This window comes from Martes martes (genome assembly GCF_963455335.1).
Source record: "Martes martes genome assembly, chromosome: 2".
NCBI classification, from domain to species: Eukaryota; Metazoa; Chordata; class Mammalia; order Carnivora; family Mustelidae; genus Martes; species Martes martes.
The window spans coordinates 6,895,735-6,906,346 of record NC_137889.1 but is presented as its reverse complement, the minus strand read 5'-3'; the positions used below and the strand labels follow the sequence as shown (position 1 = coordinate 6,906,346).

The 10,612-nt window shown below is 48.3% G+C and overlaps 1 protein-coding gene across 1 annotated transcript; it reads left to right on the top strand.

Annotated features, from left to right (window-relative positions):
• Window positions 1-3,783: 3,783 nt before the first annotated feature.
• On the top strand, window positions 3,784-9,160 carry LOC308339027 (sperm-associated antigen 11B-like; the record flags this gene model as incomplete). The annotated part of the gene is made up of 3 exons (XM_080797380.1): window positions 3,784-3,841; window positions 4,986-5,144; window positions 9,027-9,160. 3 exons carry the CDS (start codon window positions 3,784-3,786, stop codon window positions 9,158-9,160), a joined length of 351 nt encoding a protein of 116 aa, XP_080653506.1.
• Window positions 9,161-10,612: the final 1,452 nt, after the last annotated feature.

The following is a 10,612-nucleotide window of genomic DNA, read 5'->3' as shown; positions in this document are numbered from 1 at the left end:
CGGGCATTCTCTGTCATTGGTTCAGTCACTTTCCCCAAAAACCACTGCTAAAGTCCTGCCTCCCCATCCTCGGGGCACAATTAATCACACTGACTTATTCTGTTATTTAGTGAGAAGTGAGTTTGACATATACAAGATATGCGGTTACGGGACGGCCCGCTGCCGGAGCAAGTGTAAAGCCGAGGAATTCCAAATCGGAGCATGCCCCAATGCCCATCCATGCTGTTTGAAAAAGCGAACCCTCTGAGTCTGTGGCGCCCTGAAGCCCAGTGCTGCCTGGTCCCCAGAGCCGCTGACAGAGGGACCTCGAAGCCTTCCGGTCCCGACGCCTCACAGCTAGAATCCGCCCAGCAGCAGCCACTAGCTCGATTATGGAGACTTCGCTGAGCGCCGTCGCTCAGTGCAGAGCCCGTGTAGGAGCCCCGAGAGGACATTCTGTGGTGGGGAGAAGGGAGGACAGCAATGTGGGGTACGTGAGAGTCTCCACACCTTCACAGCCGAACCAAAAAATACGTCTCACCGGCCACAAGCCTATGGGAACATCTTTTTATTTTTTTGGCCTGAATGGTATCAATTAATCTTGATAGCATTAGTTTTCTGATCAGAAATTTTGCTCTGCAGTCGTATGTGTCTTTTGTTCATCAGAATAGGGCAATAAATCAATAGTGAGTGCAATTCCTTTGGCATACACTATAATTCAAAGCACAGATTTCCTGGGAGCAAAACAAATGAGATGCCATGCGACGACCCACGTGGCTGTCCGTAGAGGGTCACCTCCCGCAGACGGAGCGCAGATCAGCTCCGTGCAGACTCCCGGTCCTGAGATCGGGTGAAGAAAGCAGAGTCATAAAGCCTTGGACATACCGTTCCTGTCCGAACTTTCTTTCGGGGTGGCCCAATGATTTGTGGGGAAAAGCTTCTCTCTCTATAAAAGTAGCCCAGCTAATAAACGACGAAGAATGATAATATAAGGAGAATATCACTATTTTCCAACCCCCCCAGACATAATGACCGAGCCCATGAACGTCAACAGCCCCGCTCAAATAAACAAGGACAACCCCCTGAGGTCAGGACCTGCCTCCGGGTGGATGGACACAAAGTCACCGGGCAGCTCTTACGCTGCCGCCTTTTTACCCAAACGGTAAACTGGACCTTCACGTAACTATCACCCAGCCTCAATGTATGGCTAATCTCGTTTCACTCCTTGATGAACTCCCCCTCCTGGATTATTTCCAAGAAGACTCAACATGCCACGCCACCTCTCTGAAAATACTTTGGAATATATAATTCAGAGAAAATAACTCTTAAAAAGCACACACACACACACACACACACACACACACACACACTTATATATTTGTGTATATATAAAACCACAGTGCTAGGACCATACTTAGAAAAAAAATCAAAACAAATCCCTTACTATAATCAAATAGTCGATCAGTATTCAAATGATCCTGGTTGTTTCATAAATGTTTTTTTTCAAAACTGGTTTCGTAGACTCAGGATCCCAGAAGTCCACCCATGCGCCGTGTTTGATGGTCGGCCTCCGAGGCCTCTTCTGTGGGTGGTCTCCTCCACCTGCTGCCTCACCTGTAAACTACTGCATTGAAAATCCAGGGCAGATGTGAGCCTTTGATTTCAGCTGTGACCAGGGGAGGGGGGAGCCTGGGAAGCAGCCCCCCGAGGAGGCAGCAGCCCAGATGCCAGGATACTGAACGTGTTTTAGGACAACCTAACGTCGATTTTAAGTAGTCCTACGTTGGTGTCGCCCTTCGTGATTCTCACATTGTGTATTTTACAAGGTGCTTTCACATGCCTAATCTCTTTTGATTCTCACTATATGCTTGTGAGACAAGAGGCGTCACCCTGACATTTTTTAGGTGTGGAAACAAAGGTGTGGAGAGGCAAGTGCCTTTCCCAGGAGGTCAGGATATTAGGCAGGACCAGGCATCACTCCCACACCTCGGGTTCAAATCTGAGACAGCAAGCCATGATGTGCTCGAATCCCAGCCCCTTGGGATGGTTTCTACCTTGATCCCAATCCTTAGAAATAAATACAGGCACAATTGTGAGCATAGCTTTGGGGCTGGAATATGAAAGTAACATGGCTTACAGGTGAGGGTATAAGAACATCTTTATTTGAAGTTAGGGTCTCAGCAACTTCTCACGCCCTTCTCGACCATCTAATTTCTTCCAGCCTCCAGCTGTCAGCCTCTGGAGGCTTCTGTGATTAGCAACCCTTATCAGGGACCCATTGCCTCCCACCTCTACCAGGATCCCAAAGGCCCTCTTTGAACTGAAGATTTCTGAATGCCTAAAAATCAAGAATGCGAATGATCTTATGCTAGCACCTCTGTGCTCCACAATATTGAATTTTCCTCCAGACCTGGAGGAGAGGCTGCAGCAAGATGACCCCGGGCCCCTGGGCACACATGTTAGTAGCTCCAAACCTCTACTTCACCATTGCTTCCCGGATGCCCAAGGCCCTGCTGGGGCCACTGCTGCCCTCTTCGTCTGTTTCCAGCTCCCTCCAGGTAGAATATAATTATTTTCATTCACACAAGTGATCTTAGACATTTTCTTTGGACAAAAATATGCCTGCAAATGAGACACATCTGACAATTGCCACCTTTTCCAAACACCTCGGAGGCCATATTGAATTTTTGGTGGTTATAACACTCTTGAACCAAAGCCCACATTTCTCTGGTTGTGTCCAAGACAGACTGGGGTATGTGTGCCCGAGATAATGCAGCGACATAAAGCTCATCCCTGCTAAGAAGAAGAAGAAGACGAGGGCCCCTGGGTGGCTCAAGGTCTGTCTTCAGCTCAGGTCATGATCCTGCGGTCCTGGGATCGAGTCCCGTGGCGGGTTCCCTGCTCACCAGGGAATCTGCTTCTCCTTCTCCCTGTGCCTGCCACTCTGCATACTTGTGCGTTCTCTCTCTCCGTCAAATAAATAAATAAAATCTTTAAAAAGAAAAAGAAGAAGACGGGGAAGCGGAGGGAGGAGAAGAAGAAGAGCCTTTTGCTCGTTTAGTACCAAAAGAGAAAACTCGGCCTCAATTACAGATAATTTTTAGGCATAACTGAATTGGACCCGATGGCAGCAACACCCGGGCGTCCGAGGAAAAGACAAGAAGGGAAAGGAGGGAGAAACATGAAGAAGAGTCAGATGAATTAAGTTCACAAGAGATGAAAGAGAAGGGGGGGGGCGCCAAGAAACGGGGGAGAGGCGGGTGGGGTAGAAAGAGCAGAAATGAAACCTGGAGTGACTTGGAAACTCCAGGAAGTGACAGTTGTGTGAGCCAGGTCATCCCTGACGTGTCTGATGTCTTCCTGCATGATATTTTACCCCAAAATAAATGCGTCCAGAAGACAGGACCGAAGCCAAACGTGTGTTATCACATGGGCGCCCAGCGGCGGGGGGTCGGACCAGCTGTGGAGGGAATTGGTGCTTTTTTGGTTAATGACGTCCGTGTTGGTCCCCCTCTTTCTTTCCTCTTCCTGCTCCTCTTCTCTGGCTCAGTCATTTCTTACTCACCAAACCCACCCAGGGCTTTCAGTCACGAGATTTAGGTCCTGGGGAAAGTGGCTCAAACGTTTGTTCCGCCAGCTAGTGTGGGAGAATAATGTGTCCACGTGGGTCCTCTGTGACCCAGAGATTATTCCGGAATGCCTCTCTTGCCCTGCTGCAGGCCCCCTCCCTGCAACTTGGGGCTATAAAGGGAGCCCAGCTCTCTGCCCACCAGCACCTTCCCGGTGGGCAGTCCCCTCGGTGACATGAAGCCATTTCTCTCCGCGTTCGTCAGCCTTCTCCTTGTGGCTCTGATGTTTCCAGGTAAATCAGAAACGTGACCCGGTCCTGGGGCCAGGGTGTCTCCACAATGGCCGTGTCCAGGCTGGGCATCTGGGCTGGGCAATGAGGTACTAAGCCCCATGAGTGCATTTCCTGGCAGGGTTTTGGGGCAGGAGTCTCTGGACTGGGTGTGTAAGGGACACTTTGAATATGCTGATGGCCCCAGCTCCCCAGGAGACAGGTCCCAACCCCGACTACACTTTTTTATCCTGTTAATATTCACCTACTCCTTGTAAAGAAGGACAGCCTGTATCACAAAGGACTTTGAATGTCAGGGAGTCTCAACTTCCATGGAGCACTCAGGCTGCACTGCCCACCCTTCTTGGTCATCACTCACCTCCCTCTGTCTCTCTCTCCTTCCCTTCCTCCCTCCCTCTCTCTCTCTCTATTTCTCACACACACACTCAACACACAGATAACACTTGCCCTGCTTTCAACCCATTCCACCCCATTCTCCAGTTCCTCTTTTTCTTTACAGCTGCATGGAGGTATAATTATTACACAAGAAATGGTCGTATTTAATGTGTACAGTTTGACGAGTTTGGATGTTTGCAAACAACCACGGTCCTGTCGCTACAGCCAAGGGCATAGCCACATGCAACACCTCCCAAAGTTTCTTTGTGTCCCTTTTGGTGGTGTTCTGTGTGCGGGTGGTAAGAACGCTTAGCAAAAGAACTAGCCTCTTCCCAAACCTTGACGTGCATGATATCGCACTGTTATGGGTAGGCACCATGCTTGAGAGCACTCTCGAGAAGGCAGCGTGTTGCAGGACTGAAACTTTATACCCACTGAGCAGCCACCTCCATAGTCTCCACTCTCCCCTCCACATTCACTCTCCCCCTAGAGTGATGCACCACAGCCTCAGGGGTCTGCTCAAGAGAGAGCTCTAAAAATACCCTGCTGGGGGTGCCTGGGTGGCTCAGTGGGTTAAGGCCTCTGCCTTCAGCTCAGGTCATGATCCCAGGGTCCTGGGATCGAGCCCCACATCGGGCTCTCTGCTCAGCGGGGAGCCTGCTTTCCCCTCTCTCTCTCTGCCTGCCTCTCTGCCTACTTGTGATCTGTCTGTCAAATAAATAAATAAAATCTTTTAAAAAAAATACCCTGCTGTGTATTTACTGTGAAACAGGACGATCCAGAGCCGGAAATGTTTACCATCAAGACACCGAGGGTCTGAGAGAACCAAGAGAATCCCGGGAAGAGTCTCCTGGACAAGAGAAAATCAGGTCGCCCTTGCCACACCACCAAGAAAAACGCTATCTCTTACCACGCACTCCCCCTTATCCGGGTAAGTGGGAAAAAAAAAGTGTGACCAGTCCCTCCACTCTGGAAGTGTTTAGTGAATGAACAGATGGGGAAGGTGTCTGGGCAGGTGGGGGAGGGCTGAGCAGCGGTTGAGTTAAGGACGGGCTGCGTTTATGAACACAGTAGGTAGACGGCTTGAGGTGCCCGCCTGTCAGAAGGGTCATGGGGTCTGACATCCCCCCGGACAGACGACTGAGTGTCCTGTGAGACCTAGGAGTGTGAGGGACAAAGAGGCAGAAGTATTGAAGGCACCGCTGTAACCCTGACGTCGACCCTGCCCTGGAGAGAGAGGAGATGATGCCGAGCAAGACGCCCTCCTCCTGCCAGGTTGGAGTCCCGCTCCCTGGGCCTCCAAGAATCTGCTGAATACTTGCTATGTGTTGGGTGAGCAATGGGCACCCTGGGAATGCCCCAGAGAAAGGTGCAGAAGTTGAGCCACTGGGATGACAAAGCCAAGGAGCCCTCAGCCGCCTCTCCGGTTGGTCCCGAACACCCGTGTGGAGCCAGATTCCGGTCCGTAAGAACCTAGGGAGACTGTCATTTCCAAGACGTTTCCTTAATCCCAAACTCATTCCTGACCTTGAAACAGGAAACAAGAGGCTGGACACTCAGTGGGCAAGAGCAGGGAACACACCCGAGGGCGTTAGCAAAGGGAAGCCCGTAATTCAGATCCTGCCACATTATCCCTCCCCTTGTCCTCCCCTCACTTCGATCCCTTTGGAGGTGGCCCTTGGTTCCCAGGGACTCGCTACTCTGGTTCTCCTCCCAAGGGAAGGGAAAAAGAAAACACCATGATCACAACAATATAAACAATACAAGGCTTGTGTCGATTATTCTAACAGCAAATCTGTGAGATGGGATTATCATTCCCATTTGATTCATGAGGGAGTTGAGATTTAAAATAACTCCTCTGATTCAGGACACAAACTGAGGGTTACAGAAAGGAGGGGGGTGGGAGGACGGGGTCACCGGGTGACGGGCATGAAGGAGGGCACGTGATGTGATGAGCACTGGGTGTTGTACGCAAGTAATGAATCACTGAATGTTACATCTGAAACTAATGATGTACTATATGTTGGCTAATTGAACATAGTAATTTAAAAATAAATACAATATGGTAAAATACAATAACTCGTCCAAGATTGTGCAACTAGTGAATGGTAGTCAAGAGTGGAAACTTCAAGAATGTAAGCCAAACTTCCCAGTGTTATCCTCCAAGAAGCATCCCAGTGTACTTTTTTTTTTAAAGATTTTATTTATTTATTTGACAGACAGAGATCACAAGTGGGCAGAGAGGCAGGCAGGGGGCGGGGCGGGGAACAGACTCTCTGCCGAGCAGAGAGCCCGATGAGGGGCTCCATCCCAGGACCCTGAGATCATGACCTGAGCTGAAAGCAGAGGCTTTCATTTCAGATGGGTGTGTTTTTAAAAGAAGTACACTGGGGGGTGCCTGAGTGGCTCAGTGGGTTAAGCCTCTGCTTTCAGCTCAGGTCATGATCTCAGGGTCCTGGGATGGAGCCCCTCATTGGGCTCTCTGCTCGGCAGAGAGTCTGTTCCCCGCCCCGCCCCCTGCCTGCCTCTCTGCCTACTTGTGATCTCTGTCTGTCTGAAAAACAACCTGAGGGTTTTGAAGGGGCGGGGTGGGAGGGTGGGGGAACCAGGTGGTGGGTATTAGGGAGGGCACAGATTGCATGGAGCACTGCGTGTGGTGAAAAAACAATGAATACTGTTACGCTGAAAATAAATAAAAAAAAAACCAAAACACACCCATTTCCCTCTTCTCTCTGATACCCTGTACTCACTTCCTGCCTCAGTTTCTCAGGGTGCATCACTTACTCCTGAATTTTTACTTGCCTTCCCACTTGTGAGGCTGGGTGTGCAGCCTCCTAGTGTTTCCTCAAGCCCAGTGCCACACCCAGAATGCATTACTGACCCCCTCCACCTCATTCCCCAATTCAGAGCAGAAGCAATTAAAGACAGAGAGTGTCCTACATAATGACTGTTTCTGCAGTACAATTTTTTTAGAGATTTAACTTATTTATTTGACAGAGATAACAAGTAGGCAGAGAGGCAGGCGGCAGGGAGGGTGGGGAAGCAGACTCCCTGCTGAGCAGAGAGCCCAATGCGGGGCTTGATCCCAGGACCCTGGGATCATGACCTGAGCCAAAGGCAGAGGCTTTGACATGCTGAACCACCCAGGCAGCCTGCAATACAATTTTCTTAAACATTTTTATTTTTCTACTAGTTTTCTACTTCGTACTTTATCTGAGTGTACTGGAAAAGTTTTCATTACGAAGAAAATTCTCCCTCTTAATTGCTCCTTCTCCTGAATTGGGGGAAAAGTCTAATTACCTCCTATACTGGCATAATACTTTGATCTGTGTCTAGAAACACAGTATCCCAAAAGAATACATCCTAAAATACTTAGCCAGCTGTAAAAGGCTGTGTTAATCTAGCATCAAACTGTCCTATCCACATTTCTCACTATTACCCGTCATTGCTGTGGCTTACCTGGAGAATTTACCGTGTGTTTGCTGCTGTATGGGGCTACAGGGGAGTTCATCTCCTCTGTCTCCCAGACATACAGGTGGGAGTTGCTCAGGTGAGCTCCACTCCCTGCAGGTGCAGAGGGGAGTTGGGTGCTTCTTTGGAAGAGGCCCGTTGTTTGCTTGGGGTAGGGTCTCAGTTATGCTAGATGAATAAATTCTTGAAACCTGCTCTACAAATGCGTACCTATGGTTGACACGCAGGGTTGTGCATTCAAAAATATGTTGAGAGGCTAGATCTTACGTGAAGTGGTCTTACCACAAGGAAAACAAGAACAAAACAGCAGAAACAAAGGGACATAAGGAAACTTTTGTAGCTGATAGATAGGTTTACTACCCTGATGGTGGTGATGGTATCATGGGGCTATGAGATTGTCCAAATTCATCAAATTGTTCACAGTTGGTCCGTGCAGGCTTTGTATATCTATGTGTATATATAGGGAAGGATGACTACTGGCTAAAAATGAAGTGGTAAGAAAATAATTTTAATTGATCAGCTGATTCATCGATCTAGGCACAGATTTGCGATGCACACCGGTGAAACAGATTAGGGCAGGAAGAGGAGACCGTTTCTTCACACTTAATCTGTCTGAAGGTCACATCTCAGGTCGGTGACGGAGATTACGATGACCAAAGCAGCCTCGCCTTGGGGTCTATCAGAAGGCTTCCCCAGTCTTGGCCCTTCCCTTTTCTATCAACTGTCTTCATAATATATCATTTAAAATAAGAATTCTTGTTTAATAATCTCAGTGCTTGAATTGTGGAGTGAGGTACCAATGTCACACTGCTCATATAAACTGGCACGTCTTTGGGGCATCAAATAACCTTCCAGGTGCTCCCTTAGAATGAGGGGAAAAAAGAAATCTTTTCACTCTTTACAATATGCCCTCAGCTCCCTGTCATCTCCCTTACAGAGATGGCTCAGCCCCAGCCCTGCTGGGAGGACCATCCCACTTATGCAGGTGTTAGGTAGTGCTGTGTCATCCCCAGTTGGCCTCACAGAGCCCGGATGTGTCCCCTTACACAGCATCCCATATTGGCTTATGAGGAACTTTCATATTTTAGCACACCTATTACTGTTTCTTTTCCCAACTGCCTCAGAATTGGCAGCTGGTTGTTTGTGGGGAGAATAAAGGTGACTTTTAAGCCAGAGTCAAGGATCTAATTTTTCTGCTATCAGGATGGCCACAGGGAAATATGAATGCTCATTTATAACCTCCTTATTGCCGTCCTCCACCATATCCCTTTGGGCTCAAATAACCCCCGTCCAATTCTTGCGATGGTCTCAAGACGCTAATGTTGGATATTTCTTTATACAGAACCCGAACCGAATTTCAAAGTTGTCGACTGCAAGAGAAGTGAAGGCTACTGTCAAGAATATTGCAATTATATGGAAACACAAGTAGGCTACTGCTTTAAAAAGAAATACGTTTGCTGTTTGCATCAGAACTGAGGTTGTCAACACAGAAGCCAAATCCTGGTCCACCTGCCTAATCTCCAGGGGCCATAGCACCGACCCAGATACAGGTGTTTTTGGAGAAGAGGCTGAGCATGAATTTGTGGGGTGCTATCATTTGATCTGGACAGTCTAGACATTTCGTAGTAGGAAAACAACAGAAAACCAGCTCTGCCTGACCATAGAGAAAATGACTTAGCCTGAGACAGATTAAAGCTTCAAAAATCACACAGCCTTTAATGTAATAAACTTTCACAGGAAAACATTCAAGTAATTCCTTCTGTTGTTTGAAAATATTTTTGAGTACCTATTTCCTTCCCTAGGCACTGAGAAATGTAACAAATTGGAAAGATAAATATGTAGTGGGGGGACAAACACCCAGGGAAATAGAAACAATAAAATGCCACACATTTTATAACACACATATATCCAAGGCAGTAAGTAGAACAGAGAAATACAAGAGATGTAAGAAAGGATTCCTGGGGAAATGTGAGCAGGGTTTTGGAGGATGAGTAGGAGTGTGTGCATTGAGAGAAAGAGACGAGATTTGTAGGCAAAAGATACGATTTGCAGAAAGGCATGGAGGAGACGTGAAAGAATGGGTTTTCCGAGCAAATGGTGAGTTCAGTGTCACTGCAAAAGTGGGAGATGAACTTCAAGTGTCAAATGAGGAGGATGTAGGAAAATGGTGTGAAGTTGCAAAGAAAACACATATTGTGCTAAAGAGTTCAGGCTGCTAAGCAAGAGGAGCTTATCAGGTACTCCAGGGGAGTGACATCATCATATTTTCAATTTAAAATGTTCCTTCTAGTGACAGAACTAGGGATGGATTGGAAATGGGTGAGACCAGAGGCAGGAACACAGGTAAGAGCCAATAGTAATGGGACATGTCCAGGGATAGCCATTTGGTGATAAGGTGGAAATCATGGCTAATAAGGGGGAAGAACTGGGGTGAGGGGACAGCAAGGACATGGGAAGGTCACAGTTTTGGTGATGAAGAAGAAGGAAGGACATGGGACAGAAAAGAACTGTGTTAACTGATGCAACACACACACGACGAGGACAAGTGGAAGGGACCAGATTGGTTCTGGAGACATTGCACTGGAAGGCCTGGGGTATTCACCGTGTCCAGCGGGGACTTGAAGGGACAGACACGGATGCCAGGAGAGACAAGAAATCAGAGTGGAAAACTTGCCACCTCTAGTGTCTGGGCAGCTTTCAGGGCCACAGAGGGACCGCGCTGAGCAATGCTAATGGTTCAGGGAGGCACAGAACCAGGGGAGCCACTGCAGGACACCGTGGGGTTCTGTGAAGGCACGTGAACGGCATGAAGCAGCATCCAACCAGGAGATGAGCAGGGGAGAGGTGGTGGAATGGAGGGTGGGTCGTCCAGGAAGGGAAGGCTTCTGTGTTGAGGGTAGAGGAGGGGATAAGGCAGAAGCAGAAAAC